The sequence below is a fragment of the Pelophylax lessonae genome, assembly GCF_965119305.1.
Source record: "Pelophylax lessonae genome assembly, chromosome: 3".
Classification (NCBI taxonomy): domain Eukaryota; kingdom Metazoa; phylum Chordata; class Amphibia; order Anura; family Ranidae; genus Pelophylax; species Pelophylax lessonae.
The window spans coordinates 368,444,047-368,460,201 of record NC_138770.1 but is presented as its reverse complement, the minus strand read 5'-3'; the positions used below and the strand labels follow the sequence as shown (position 1 = coordinate 368,460,201).

Sequence of the window (16,155 nt, the reverse complement as noted above, 5' to 3'; positions counted from 1 at the left end):
GTATTAAGAAGAATGCGTTAAGCCTAAACAATACTCTTTCTGTACATTCTGATTCAGGTTCACTTACAGTAATGAGCATCAGCAGTGCATTCACATATATATTCAATCCTGAGATTTTACATGCCCTGTTTCTTTGATATTTTCAGTGCTTCAGGCAGAAGTTGTGTCTGTGCATCTTCAGTTATGTTATGTTTACGTATGACAGCTTAAGAGGCTGCATAACACAAAGATCTGTAATGATGAATTTCCATGTGAGAGTGCATTCATTCTTATCCCTCTCTGAACAGGTGACAAGAGATTTAAAACAATATGACAATAAAATCATAGAGTGCAAGTTTGAGAACAATTGCTGGGTCTTCATGCGGCAAAGAGTTGATAAAAGCTTTCCAAATTCCTACAAAACAGCTCTGGGTGAGTACAACATCTCTGTCAAGAATGCATTTACCCCTAATGCCTCTTATACTTTGTAGAGTTGCTTAAATTAAACAGGATTCTCTACTAGAAGTGGCTGGTTCACACTGACCCAGCAGTTTCAATGTCATAGAATGTATTTCAAAATCTGCTTGCTTTTTTTTTTGTAAATCTCTACAGGAAAAAAGTTTGGGCATTGGTAACATTTAAATGTGTTTCGTGGTCTTTTACTACCCGATGTATTTTAGTTTAGCTAATGTAAGAAAAAAAGTGTTACAGTTCTTACAGCCCCTTTGAGCTAGCTTAACATTCCACGCTATGTGCTCTTGTCTATTTAACAAGATTCTTAATGCGTGTGGTCTTACATTAACTGCACTAACACTAATTTATCGACTGATTGCATTTACAAAATAAAGAGCTTTAAATTTAAACTTGTATAATTAAACCAAACGCCAATCAGAACACTGCAAAAAAAAAAACAGGTCTCATACTCTGCTAGATATGGAAGAGCTGTGTACATTTGGCAGGTAAAATATCTCCCAATATATGTATTTCATTCATGTATTTATCTGTTTACTTGGAATTCAGCTTTAACATTTATTACTTAAAATGGATGAAAGGAACATTTTAATTATTTAAAGTGGAGGAGGGACAAGGCAAGCTTAGCCTTGTAATTTACCTTCCATTGTAAAATATTTTCTTAATCATACATTACAGGACGCAGGATCTCAAACTTATGCCATGCGTTTTTGCAGCTGCTTTCAGGAGATTGGACACTGGCAAAACTGTAAGGACAGCCCTGTCTAAGCCTTCCCATTCCCAGCAAGCTTATTTTTTTTTCTAGTGTACTTAGGAGAGTGGTTGTCTTTTCTTTGAACTGAAAGAAGCAAATATATTTTCTTTATTCTTATGGTAATTTCTCAAGGTTTTTTTTCTAGCAAGATCCTTAACTGCTACATTGCAAAAGCATCTCCTTTTTTTGCATCTCTCTGAATCTGTTAACTCCTCGATTGAGACTTGGAGGTAACCAAACACCACCAGGAAGAAGATGCAGGGCTGCCCTCTATTGTTGCTCAGGGGACTGGATCCTTCAATAGATGCTTACATAGGCATGTAGTGCAACCTGTTTACTGCAGGGGGCTATGCAGGTCCAGAACTGTGGTCCATCCACCAGGTAGCCCTGACCCTAAAGACTCCTTAAATGGAACTTTCCATGGGCTCTCATGAATCACCCAGATTGTCTGTCACGGGGACCAGTCCACCATCCTTCTTCTTCATCACTGGCTCTAACAGACTGAGGATACCATAAGAGAACCCTGCTTCTCCTTCCACTATTTCCAGGTGGATTAGGCAAATCATCATTTCAGCTTATAGTCTAAAGAATAAGGTTCCACCCTTCCTTGTAAAGGTGCACTCAACTAGATCTGTCATTCTTCATGGACTTTTCAGCATCAGACATCTGTTTCCTAGATTAACAAAGCTTTTGTACACATTTTGGTTTTACCAGGTGGATGATCAAGCCTCATCCGATGCTAGTTTCAGCTATAAGGGGCTTCATGCTGCTCTCTGAGTTCTAGCTTAACCTGTATGTTATGTGGGCCTGTTCAGGTTTGTTTGTTGTGCTCATTTGGACAGCCCGTTGTTTAAGACGTGTGTCCTGTATTGTACAATTAACAAAATAAGGTTGTTTCACTTGCCTGTAAATTCTTTTTATTGAAGTACATTACAGGTCACAGGTCCCTCCTCTCTGCTTCTTTTGATTTACTCCTGTTAGTGCTTGCTAAAAAAACTGCCGTTTGCTAAGAGCAGAAAGGGTTATATAGGGCTATCATGACGGCATTGCTTTGCCGGTGTCTAATCCCCTGAAGGATGCTGCACAAGCCATGGTCTATGAATTGAGATCCTGTTCTCTGTAATCTACTTCAAGAAAACGATTTTACAGGTAAGACAAAAAAAGATGCCGCCATGGCCAACTTCTCTTGAAAGATTAATTTTTCCATGCTGTTATTCTGTTCCTCCTGCTACAATTCTTTGAGTTATTGACACACAATTTATAAGCAAGTAAGGGTTTATGATTTTCCTGATCTGAATGCTACAAATCCATAATTTAAAGTGATAATAATCCATACATAAGCCCACTGATGTGACTAGCCTCAGGCGATACAGTGATCAAATATTCTGCTTACGTAAACTAAACGAGTACACAATTTACATGGCATTTCTTTGCTTCTTGGTGGCACGGGGCATGGATATAATGTCACACAGTGCATAGCACAGAGCGGAGTGTAATCTGATATCTGAGTGGAGGAAAAGTATACACCCCCTCTACTCAATCTCACCAGTAAATATGTACATCTGAGGCTGTCAGTCACCTGCTGTGTGCTGAAGGTGGGCAGGACCATCTCCCAGGATTCCCTAGTGCCTTGAAAAACTGTCAGAAGTAACTAATTCAGATAGCAGAGGAAGGTGAGAGCAGACATGATCCACACTAATTGCTATAGACTGAGGAAAGTACATACTATTTGAGGAGATGCATTGTTCATTTTTCAGTTTGTAGCTTTATATGTCCCCATATTTCTTTCAATATTGGATTACTTTACGTGCCTGTGTCAATCCGCATTAGACAGAATGTGTTCCCATAAAAGTCTATTAGGATGTGCATCCTGCTTGAAGCTGGCCAAAGGCAAGTCAGAAGGAGGTCAGATATACCTGTCAGTGAATTCTGAAGGATTTTAGAAGCAGCTTAAACTAATGGCATCAACCCAACCCCAAAGCCTGTAAACACAGACCCTAAAAAGGGCAGAAAAACACTGCAGGATGAAGGCATCTGTAAATAATCTGCAACAAACATTCAAATTAATGAAATAGCATATAAGGGGACTTTTCACATTTACTTTGCATGTTTTGCATCCCAATGGGAATAATGTACCATCTACTGTAAAACAGAAGGATAGAGCCATGTGCATAATCAGCCACATAGTGATGAACTTGTAATGCATCAGATTTCCCATATTCACAGAAAGCCACAAATTAATTTGCTCATCTAAAGCAACCATTGACCTGCAGCTCTCTTTGAAGTTGCTCCCATTTCCCTCGCAGCAGGTGTTTAGCTTTGAATTATCTGGCTATCTAACCACCAACTGTTTTATAAACTTTTTATAAACATGTACCAAAGGAAAGATTAATTTTATATAATTTCTCCAAAGCTATTCTTCCGATACAGTAAAAGTCTGCAAACCATTATTCCTGTATTTACTGACCACAAACATTGATTGCTGGTAAATAAAGTGGTCTACAGACCTTAGATCGTGCCACTCAATGCTTTCTTACAAAAGATATTTCTATGAACAGTGTACATTGATGTTGCATGTGCATGAATGATTGTGCCTCTGAGGGAAACAGTAGTGGTCAATAATGAGGGCCAAACACCCCCCTGTTCGGTTCGCACCACAACATTTCGAACAGGGAAAATGTTCTAGCAAACATGTAAACTCTATTAAAGTCTATAGGACACGAATATGAAAAATCAAAAGTCCTAATTTTAAAGGCTTATATGCAAGTTGTTGCCACAAAAATGTATGGGGACCTGGGTACTGCCCTGGGAGACATGTATCAGTGCAAAAAATGTTTTTTAAAACAATCTTTTTACAGTAGCAGTGATTTTAAAAATGTTTAAAGTGAAACCATAAAAATGAAAAATTCCTATAAATAGTATGCCTGTGAGGTCCCCTTAATATGCCTGCAAAGTGTCACATTTGTATGATGTATGTAGCCAGCTGCAACAATGCTGACATTTCTCAAGGAAAAAAATTTAATTAAGCTTGCTTGATGCTGTAATGTATTGTCGACTCCTAGCAATACAGATAAAAAAAAATGAAAGTGTAAGAAAAATAAATGGCGTGCCCCCCCCCCCCTAAAATCCAAACCAGACCCTTATCCGAGCATGCAGCCTGGCAGGCCAGCATGGGGGGGGCGAACAAGCCCCATCCCTCCTGAACCATACCAGGCTGCTTGCCCTCAACATGGGGAGGGTGCTTTGGGGTGCTCCCCAAAGCACCTTGTCCCCATGTTGTGGCGGTGCCACCGAGTAACGTAACCAGCCCACCCCTTGCATATAAAACAGCTGTCAAAGGGCCTGGTATAGATTTTGGGGGGACCCCATGCCCTTTTTTTTTATTCTGTCATAGGGTTCCCCTTTATTATTTAAATACAGGACACGTTCACCCCCTTTCTGCCTAGACCAATTTTCAGCCTTCAGTGCTCATTGGCATCTATGGGAAATATTGTTCAGCTTGGCATGGCGCTGCTCATGAACTATAAGTGACAGGGACAAAAAACATGGGGAGCACCAAGAGGGGACCCAGGACTACAACATCTATACATCTTAAAAAGAGGGGAATGCCTGTACACTACACTGACTGCACTAAACTAACTCAACACACTATCCACTAACTACCTGGCTAATCTCTATTGTCACACACTATACACGGCTGCCGTGTAAGCAGCAGCCTTATATAGTGTGGTGCGTGGACTTAGCCCCTGAGCCTTGATTGGCTAAAGCACCCTGTCTTTGGCCAATCATAGCTCTGACAGGACATTGTGCTGTGATTGGCCAAAGCATACAGGTCAGGTGCATGCTTTGGCCAATCACAAGCACTTAATGCACTGCAATCACACAGTGCATTATGGGGCGCTCATCGCCGGACGAACTTGCCACCGAACACCCGATGTTCGAGTCGAACAACAAGCTCGTCATTAGTGGTCAACCAGGAAAATACACCCAAGATGATCATCTATTTATTTTTACATGTAGGCTTGGTTAGGTAGTGTCAGCCAGGGTTCTTTACAAACACACATTTGCTGATCTGACTGTAATTGACTGAATTGGGTGAATATTTTCTAATATCTGTAGGCACCTTTTTGTGAAATGAATTGTGTTTGCAATTGAAGAACACCTTAAATATTTCCGTGACTATTTCTAGACTGAAAATTCATGCATACAGGTTACAGATTGGTAAAGTGGTAGTAAACTCCGCTTGGTGACTTGTACCAACAGGTAAGCTTTTAATAAAGGTTACCTGTAGTTACAAGAAATATCTCCTAAACGTGTGCCGTTTAGGATATATTTGCTATTTCTGCAGCCGGTGAAGTCACCCGCGCATGTGCTTGGCAAGCTGAATGGACAGCTTACTGAATTTGCCATCCATACAGAGTGCTGTGCCATGTATGTGGCTCCTGTGTGCTTGTGCGGGAGTAACGCCATCGCAGCTCAGTCATTCAAATGGCCATAGCCCGGAAGGAAGACAAGGTGAACATGGATGCCCTGTCAGTGGTGACAGCATGCAGAGGGCTTAGTTTTAAGGTAAGTCTTTCATGATGTGCTTACAAGCACATTATGCCATTGATTTTCAGGGGGAAGGTTTTTTTTTTTTCTATTAAAGCCTTTGCTACAGCTATAAAAGAATGTAGGACAATGTTGGCGGCCATTGCTGAGCTCTCTGCTGGTTGCCAGTAATCCAAAGTCTTCAATGCTTTCCAGGCCCTGAACTAGTTTTAAAATCAGTTTACTGGCTGCATGCTTGCTCCAAGTCAGTGGCTCAAAGTATTAGAGACCGGCAAGCAGCTAGCAATTTCAGAAAAAAAAGTAGCCTGCATATTTAACTCAGCGTAAGCTTCTTCTTATTAACTGTGACTTTCGGTGACTTAGATGGGAAGAGCATTCATGGGGAACGTGATTTTTTTCTTAAATGACAATTAAATTCCACCATTCATGTCTTTAAACACAAATCACTTTATTGTTTAAAAAACTAAATTGATGTAATCCCTTTTCTTCAATCGCATTGCAATATAAGCATATATTTAGAGTATTTGAAATATATCCCTCTACCTTTTGTATAAACTGCTAATACACATTCTGTTTTGTAGCTGTTTGCAACAGTATCCAGAATCCAGTAACCAAGGACATGCTGTTTGAATTAATTGACCGATATACAGGAGCTACTCAGGGACAGATTCGGAAGCAACCCCTGGATCCTGATGCTGAACTTATGCCCCCACCACCACCTAAAATGTCACGGGTTGTTAACTGAGATGCAGATTAGGTAAAGCAAAGAGACATTATCTTTGAGGGGGAAGTTCATGCCCTCAGCACCACCTAAAACTTCATGGAATATTAACTGAGATGCAGATTGTGTGAAGCAAGAGACATCTTCAAGGGGGACGTTCATACACATGTTACAGTGTCACATTCTTGCAATAAGTACGTTTTCATAAAAAAAAATAAAAAAAATCTTTTTGCACATAGTTCTTATTGTAGCTCTCCTAATGTCACAAAGATACTTTCTCAAAATGCACATCAAAGACTAAGTGCATTTACCTTGACTCCAGCATGAAAGTGCATAGAATGCAAAGCATCAAATTAGAGACATTGAAAGACTGTTTTCTTCCCCCACAAAGATGAGCTAGAAGAACTGTCAGCTCAAAGAACTCAACTTTGTTTTTTCTTATGTATTTGTCCACCTTGGATATAAAAGGATGGCTCCCCCTTCCATCCTTAATATATTTTTATTTTATTTAATTGGTTAGTGTATGTTAAGAATTATTTAATGTGCATTTGTTTTTCATTATTTCAACATGAAGACGACCAGCTCTAAATATTGATTGACTTGTATAGAAAACAACATTGTCTAGTTCTGCCTGTTTTAAATTTTGCTTCATATTTTCAGATTAAAAAAAGTGGAAATTTGTATCTTTGTATATTTTTCTGTATATTTATTATTTGGTGTAACGCTGGCCTTGCAGGCTGTGATGCGAACACTGGGTAGAGAGTGGAAAACAGTAAAGTACATTTGTGGGGAAAAAAAAAAAAGCTCCCAGCTTGCTGGGAAATTTCTTCTATGCTAGCTCATACATATAGCAGTCCTTTCTTGGTGCAGTTTGTAAAGCATCTACACTAATAAAGCCCCGTACACACGCACCGATTGTCGGCCGACCGTTCGGCCGTCTTTTGTCCGGTGCTGTCGTGTAGGTTGAAAAGTGCTAAAGACTGCACACGAATTTTGTCGACCAACAACAACCGACTGCAGAAGTGATGTCATGTGATGGTTAACTTTCCGTGTGTTTTTTCTTCTCTGAGCATGCCCAGTCTTGCTCATCTGCTTTTTGTCGGCCGAAATCTGTACTGACTGACGAACAATCGGCCGTTCTTTTTTGGCCTACAAAAATTTTATAGCCTGCACACCAGATTTTGTTTGGCCGAAAAGTCGCAGTCGGTTGTCGGAAGCATCATACTAACAAGCCGACAATCGGCCGATCGGACGTTGGCCGAATATTTACGGCCGACAATCGGTTTGTGTGTACGGGCCTTAACAGTTGTTCTCTCAGTTGACATGGCTGTAAGTTCATGGAAAGACCTAAAACTGAGTAAGTGGATTATTAAAGTCTATAACATCAAGCAGACTATAACCTCAAGCAAAACTAAATGGCGGGTTCATGTTACGTGTACATCCTTCCCCATAGATACCATCCCTATCGTCTCCAACCACCAAACCAAAAGGGTTAGGGAGAGTAGCAGGAAAGTGGGACTTTAAATGTACCTTATAGAGACATTAGATATCCTAAAAAGTACAAAAACACATTTTATTGCAGAGAATATTGGATATTTTTTTAGATTTTAACGTCTGCTCATCACTCAGTCTCCATGGATGATATAAATATTTAAACACAGTACATGAGAGAGAGTAAATTTAAAACCTTAGTGAACAACATTTATATTTATTTATTTATAAAACAGTGAATTTACCAAACATTCACTGCAGGCAATTATTTATTGTGCATGCATTTTTAAGTTACAAGGATTGATTAACCACCTGTAAATGTTTGGTGAAAGTCTTAGTCATTGTAAAAATGTCAATATACTGTAAGCTATTTTTTTTTCTAAGTAAAAAGTATTTCTCCTTTTTAGAGCTTTTTATCAATCTCAGTGATGCAATTTCATTCAGCCTCTTTGCAGCCACTTTCTGTCTACATGTGTCTGCTTCATATCAGTTCTCAAGACCAGTTACCTGATGGTGGACCATGCCTGCCCAATGTATGTCGGCAAAGCCCCTTGTAGTCTCCATCAGGGGTTTGTGACACTACAGGAGCACAATTGCAAAGCAGCTGTCAACCCCTAACAGGAAGTACCTGAACAAGGTTCCTCAGAATCACCAGGTGTTGTTGTTTTAATGAAAACTGCATGTTTAAAAAGATTGCAAACAACTTCTGAAATACAAACCCGATTCCAAAAAAGTTGGGACACTACAAATTGTGAATAAAAACAGAATGCAATGATGTGGACATTTCAAATTTCAATATTCTATTCAGAATACAACATAAATGACATATCAAATGTTTAAACTGAGAAAATGTATAAATTTAAGGGAAAAATAAGTTGATTTTAAATTTCATGGCCTCAACACATCTCAAAAAAGTTGGGACAAGGCCATGTTTACCACTGTGTGGCATCCCCTCTTCTTTTTAGAACAGTCTGCAAATGTCTGGGTACTGAGGAGACAAGTTGCTCAAGTTTAGGAATAGAAATTTTGTCCCATTCTTGTCTAATACAGGCTTCTATTTGCTCAACTGTCTTAGGTCTTCTTTGTCGCATCTTTCTCTTTTTGATGCGCCAAATGTTTTCTATGGGTGAAAGATCTGGACTGCAGGCTGGCCATTTCAGTACCTGGATCCTTCTTCTACACAGCCATGATGTAATTGATGCAGTATGTGGTCTGGCATTGTCATGTTGGAAAATGCAAGGTCTTCCCTGCAAGAGACAACATCTGGATGGGAGCATATGTTGTTCTAGAACTTGGATATACCTTTCAGCATTGATGGTGCCTTTCCAGATGTGTAAGCTGCCCATGCCACATGCACTCATGCAACCCCCATACCATCAGAGATGAAGACTTCTGAACTGAGCGCTGATAACAACTTGGATTGTCCTTGTCCTCTTTAGTCCGGGTGACATGGCGTCCCAGTTTTCCAAAAAGAACTGATTCGTCTGACCACAGAACAGTTTTCCACTTTGCCACAGTCCATTTTAAATGAGCCTTGGCCCAGAGAAAACGCATGCGCTTCTGGATCATGTTTAGATATGGCTTCTTTTTTTGGCCTATAGAGTTTTAGCCGGCAACGGCGAATGGCACGGTGGATTGTGTTCACCGAAAATGTTTTATGGAAGTATTCCTGAGCCCATGTTGTGATTTCCATTACAGTAGCATTCCTGCATGTGATGCAGTGCCATCTAAGGGCCCGAAGATCACGGGCATCCAGTATGGTTTTCCGACCTTGACCCTTACGCACAGAGATTGTTCCAGATTCTCTGAATCTTTGGATGATATTATGCACTGTAGATGATGATAACTTCAAACTTGCAATTTTTCTCTGAGAAACTCCTCTCTGATATTCCAAAAAAGTGAAAAATAAAAATATTCCCACCTAGCAGCGCTCAACTCAGAAAAGTGTACACAATATATGTGAACAAAATAAACAAACAATTGAATCAATATATGTGTTCAAATAATCACTGAAAATCCAATCCCAAAATTAATTTGTGAACAATAAATCAAGTGAAAAAAATCAGTGAAAAAATTCCAGTGAAACACAAATGAATAAATCAATGTATAACTAAAAGTCCAATAGTAGGAGAATAGTGATATGTGATGATCCAGTGAGATTCCAGTGGAAGCTGAACAGAAACACACCAACAAAGTGTCCGCCACCTTTGTGCTCCACTCCCCTCAGCTAGAACACTCACCCCCACTTTTTGCCCTCCACTCTCATGGATAAGGCTGATCACACTTTGGAATATGCACCACTGCACAGGATATAGGAAATAATGGATCCTTGGTAATTCTCAAGATGCCGTTCCACATATAAAAGAAAGAGGAGAGCCAACTAGTGCAATAACGTATGAACTAGTTTATTCCATTTAAAATCCACTAATATGCACGTACATGGGATATAAATATGCAAAGCACATCATAATCAAGAGTGGGGATCAGGGTGCTCACTTGCCCTGGACGCGTGATGTACCAGCGTTCGGGTCCAGGACTCTCCGGTGAGACACCGCCACTCACCCGATCAATCACCAGGCACGTCATATGGCCACGTCCCTAACGTTTCGTTACTTACTGGCTTTTTCGAAGGGGGTGGTCACATGCTCTCTCTGCTGGAATTTATCACCATTCCCCGCGTCTCATTAGACACTAGATTAACCACACTTGAGCTCATTGTCTCAGCACTAAACAAGACTATCTGCCATAATTGACTGCAATGTCCGTATGTGCATTTAACCCTTTACATATAAATGAATAAGTGTTATACCTTATTGGCCCTACTCACTGCTCATACATATGGCATTCCTGATCCCACAAGTTAAAAGGAGTACTAGGAATCATTAAATCAGCCATATGTAAGTGCTTAGCCATATACTTATCCATATGTACCATTAACCCCTTATGCTAGCAATATACACAATAGCGTAGCTACACAATAAATAATTAAATGTGCAAATCCTAAGAGGGCATAAGGGAGCAATGAACTCACAAGGGATATTACATAATACTCATAAACACAAAAAAGAAATACTACTAAAATGACTATCTTAAAATATAAAATGTATACAATAAATGAACATATAATTAAGATGTCAGAGTCTCCAAAACACATTAATAACAAATACATTGTTGAATAAAACCAATCTAAAAGTCAGGAAACAGAAGGAAGCATCCGAAAAATACATAATATTAATAATTACTGATAAAACAATTAAGATCTAATTCTATATTCATACCTGTTGGCTCTAAATTTTTTAATGTCTTTTGAAATGCCTCTAACTCTGTTTGAGCCCCTCCAGTTTGGGGATACCCTCTCTCTTGATTTATTGTTCACTAATTAATTTTGTGATTGGATTTTCAGTGATTATTTGAACACATATATTGATTCAATTGTTTGTTTATTTTGTTCACATATATTGTGTGCACTTTTCTCAGTTGAGAGCTGATAGGTGGGAATATTTTTATTTTTCACTTTTTTGGTATATTGTTTGTTTTTAAGCAGCAGCACAATCATTTAAATATTTTTTCTGATGCAGGATCAGCTCATTAGCGCAGGAGCTTGCTAAATATAATTTCTCTTACGTCCTCCGACAGTCGCCGCCCACTCACAAGTCTTCACCAATGGGTATTGACCTTTTCTCCGTAGGAGGAGCTAGGCAACAAGAATTGTTAATACAAAAGCTTTTAGCATAGACACACCCCTAGGGGCTGTCCCCTCAGTCAATACCTCCCTGCACCAGCATTCCCAACTCAGTTTGATCTTGCCTAGCTTAGGAGTAGCTGGCTATCCTGTGCTGGGGCTCAGTCTCAGCCTTCTACCCTTTCTTTGATTTTATTTCAAGTATTTTTCTCTTTTCCTTGCTAGCTGTTATTTTGTCAGCCTTAGTTCAGGGATCTTCTGATGAAAAATCATCATGCGGAGCTGGGTCTCGGACTGGCCGCCCTGGTTCCCAGGGCTGAGAGCCAGATGGATCCCCAGCCTGCCATCGAGCGTTCAGCTTAGGTTTTACCCTGGCACATTGAACAACCCATCCCTGTTCGCTGCAGGGATGCTGCCTGTGAGGTGGCTACCTCACTGGACGCCATGACTGCGGTCCACAAGCGTCCTGGCTGCGGCACTCCCTGTCTGCCCTGATAGCGGTTTGTCGCTGGAGACAGATCCCCACGCCATCTGGTACGGTAAACACCTTCTGTGTGGGGACCTTCTGTATGGGTGTCAGTCTGTGGCTGTGTATTACCCTCCATGTCTGTGTAACTGCGGGCTCCCTGTCAGATCCCTGTGTGGCTGCACTGCCTGTGGGCTGCGGGGGGGGCATCCTGCTCTGCTGTTTATTATGCTTTGGGTGCAGTTTTGTGTGCAGACGTGTGTGTGCGGCGGTCGCTGCGGCGATCCGCCATTTTATTTGCCTGAATACTGTGACCGGCCCTGTCCCTATGCAGCGCCGTGTTTTGGCGCCATTCGCCGCCATTTTGGCGGGCGGTACTCGTCCATGCACATGGCGGCGCCATTTTATTGTAGCCTTCTCCCCCGGCCGAGCGGCCATTTTGCCGGAGCCTTCAATAGGCTATATCAGTCAGCCAGCATTGCATCACTTCCTCTTTCTCTGGGAACAGGGATCGGTGGCAGCAGTCTGGTGTGCTCTCTCCGGGTTTTTACCTTCTTGTCCTGTCATTCCTTGCTCAGTATTGTCTATCCCTGCGGGGTCAGTGCATACAGCAGTGTGCGGTGGGCTGCGCTTGCCGTGGTATTAAAGGGCCAGTACCTTTATACTTTTCTGTACTGGGGCATGGATTCTCAGGATAGCAAGTTTCCCCCCGCCCTGGTGGGGGACCAGGGGGCTGCTGCACCCCCGAGGGGGCCGATCTGACCACTGTAGTGGCTTCCTTAGTGTCTCAGGTGCAGATGCTGCTGGCTGAACGATCCGAAAAAAAGGCCAGGTTATCCATTTCCTCTGATTCAGAGGGCGATGTGGCTGCTGTGGCTGGCGTACCCTTCTCGGGGTCCCGCTCATCTTTGGACCTTGTAGGGTCAGAGGGGAAGCCTGAGGTGGAGGGGGTTGATGTTTCTCTCCCTGGCTCGCCTGAAGAGCTTGCACTCATGAATGAGCTGATTGCTTCCATAAAGGACACCTTGCACCTGGAATGAGCCTACTCCTCCTGCTAGGGTGTCTTCTTTTGGAACACAGAGGGCTCGCAAATCGGCGCAGGTTTTTCCCTGCCCTGCTGAATTTCACCATACGGTTAATGAACAGTGGCGCAATTTAAAGAAGCCCTTTACTGTGCCAAATAAGTTTAAACTGCTTTATCCGTTTGCGCCTTGTGCTCAGGCGCACCTTGGTGGCTGATTCAGCTTCACCTACCACGTTGGCTATGGTGGACCAGATCCATCAGGGTGTCATGTACTTGTGCGATGCGGACTTGAATTTAGCTCCCTTGGCTGCATGCCTGTCCAGCGTGGCGATACTGAATCGTCGTCTGATTTGGCTGAAGAATTGGTCGGTCGACCAATCTTCTCGCAAGACGCTGGCGGGTTTTCCCTACGCGGGGTCTCGCCTTTTTGGCGAGGCTTTGGATACCCTGATAAAAGGGGTTACGGGGGGCAAGAGTACTCTCCTGCCTCAGTCCTACAAGCATAAGTCCTTCCGTGGTAAATGGAATTCCTCGTCTAGGCCTTCTCAGGGGTCCTTTCGTGCCTTTCGGTCACAGTCCAAGGGCAAGCCCTTCAAGGGCCAAGGCTCCCAGAAGAAGCCGTGGGCGGGGAAACAGAAGTCCGGCCAGTCCGGTTCCACTTCCCATACCACTTCCGCCTGAAGGGGCGCCCTCACCCGTTTCTGGGGTGGGGGGACGTCTGCTCGGTTTCCTACAACCTTGGCTGACCCGCATTCGGGACAGATGGGTTCAGGAAATCGTTCGATCTGGTTACAAGATCGAATTTCTCTCTCGGCCGGCGGGCAGATTTTTTCCCTCAAATCTTCAACTGTCTCCGGAGCGCTTGCAGGATTTGCACCTGGCGGTGCGGGACCTGCGGGCCCAGGGGGTGGTGGTCCCGGTGCCTCATCGGGACAGATTTCGGGGGTTTTACTCCAATCTGTTCACTGTGCCCAGAAAGGAGGGCAAAGTGTGTCCGATTCTGGACTTGAAAGCTCTGAACCGCTTTGTACGGGTTCGCAAGTTTCGCATGGAATCCCTGTGCTCAGTGGTGGCTGCCCTGAGTCCGGGGGAATTCATGGCCTCCATCGATCTGAAGGATGCGTACCTACACATCCCCATTTTCGAGGGTCACCAGAGGTACCTTCGATTCGCCATTGCGGAGGATCACTACCAATTCGTGGCGTTACCTTTCGGTCTCGCTTCGGCTCCGCGGGTTTTTACCAAAGTGCTGGCGCCGGTTCTGGCTCTGTTGCGAGCACAGGGCATTTCTGTCTTGGGGTATCTGGACGATATCCTGATACGGTCAAGCGCCAGTCAGAGCCTGGTGACCGACCTATCCGCCACGATGCGGACACTGCAGGAGTTCGGTTGGACTATAAACATTCCGAAGTCAACTCTGTGTCCTTCGGTTCGTCTTCCCTACCTGGGAATGATTCTGGACTCTGTCCAAGCGAAGGTCTTCCTGCCGGAGGACAAGCTTCGGACTCTTCAGGACGAGGTCGGGTCCCTCAGGGACAACCGGAACTCGTCTCTCCGGACATGCATGAGATGTCTAGGTTTAATGGTCTCGTCTTTCGAGGCGATCCCCTTTGCCCAGTTTCACACGCGGAGTCTCCAAGCGGAGATTCTGACCGAGTGGGACAGGCGGCCGCAATCCCTGGATCTGCGGATCTCGTTGAGCCAAAGCACCAGAAGGGATCTTCTGTGGTGGCTCCAGTCCCCGGCGGTGTCGGGGGGCAAGTCTTTTCGTCCATTATCGTGGACGGTGCTCACCACGGATGCCAGCCTGTCGGGCTAGGGTGGTGTTCTGGGCGTTCTGTCCGCCCAGGGGACTTGGTCGGTGGAGGAGTCCTCCCTTCCGATCAACATTCTGGAATTGAGGGCGATAAAGCTTTGCCTTCTGAGATGGACGGACCGGCTTCGGGGCCGTCCAGTTCGGGTTCAGACGGACAATGCCACCGCGGTGGCCTACATCAACCATCAAGGGGGCACCAGGAGTGCCCGAGCGGCTCGGGAAGTAGCCGACATTCTGTCTTGGGCCGAGACGCACGTCCCGGCGATAACGGCAGTTCACATTCCGGGGGTGGAGAACTGGCAGGCGGACTATCTGAGTCGCCAGACCCTGGACCAGGGAGAATGGTCCCTTCACCCGGATGTCTTCCAGATGTTGTGCGCGAAGTGGGGTTCCCCGGATGTGGACCTGTTCGCGTCTCGTCTGAACAACAAGGTGGAAAGGTTCGTGGCAAGGACGCGCGATCCTCGGGCAGCCGCCTCAGACGCGTTAGTGGCGCCCTGGCATCAGTATCGTCTGATGTATGCCTTTCCACCAATTCAACTGCTGTCCAGGCTTCTTCGCAGGTTGGCCTCAGAACCGCACACCTCGCCGGTCTTGGTACGCAGACCTCGTAAATCTGGCAGTCGACGCTCCGTGGCGTCTGCCACTTCGAGAAGACCTTCTGTTTCAAGGGCCGATATTCCATCCTGCTTTACAGTCGCTGGCTTTAACGGCCTGGCTGTTGAAAGCCAGGTCCTGAAGGATAGGGGTCTCTCCCCTGAGGTCATTCCCACTTTGATCAAGGCTAAAAAAGCCTCTTCGGGGAAGATTTACTACCGTACTTGGAAGGCGTAATTTGCCTGGTGTGAGTCCAGGGGGTATTCCCCTCGCTCATACTCGGTGCCAAGAGTGTTGGCTTTCCTTCAAACGGGAGTGGACCAGCGTTTGGCGTTGGCCACGATTAAGGGTCAGATTTCTGCGCTGGCCTTTCTCTTTCAACGCCCTGTGGCGTCTAATTCATTGGTCAGCACCTTTGTTCAGGGGGTGCGACATTTGGCCCCTCCTAGGAGGGAACCTTTACCTCCATGGGACTTGAACTTGGTTCTGTCCGTGTTGCAACAGGCTCCCTTTGAAAAGATCAGGGAGATCTCGTTGTCTCTGTTGTCCAAGAAGGTTGCCTTCTTGGTGGCGATCACTTCGGCTCGCAGGGTGTCGGAGCTG

General features: G+C 44.0%; 1 protein-coding gene across 1 annotated transcript in view; it reads left to right on the top strand.

The window, feature by feature from the left end:
• The window catches only part of RNGTT (RNA guanylyltransferase and 5'-phosphatase), a 641,023-nt gene extending 633,801 nt beyond the window's left edge, over window positions 1-7,222 (top strand). The window contains exons 15-16 of the mRNA XM_082249686.1: window positions 288-411; window positions 6,337-7,222. Of these exons, the coding sequence (XP_082105812.1) occupies window positions 288-411; window positions 6,337-6,500 (288 nt within the window). The 3' untranslated portion in view covers window positions 6,501-7,222. The remainder of the gene's footprint in view (window positions 1-287; window positions 412-6,336) is intronic.
• The last annotated feature ends 8,933 nt before the right edge of the window (window positions 7,223-16,155 follow it).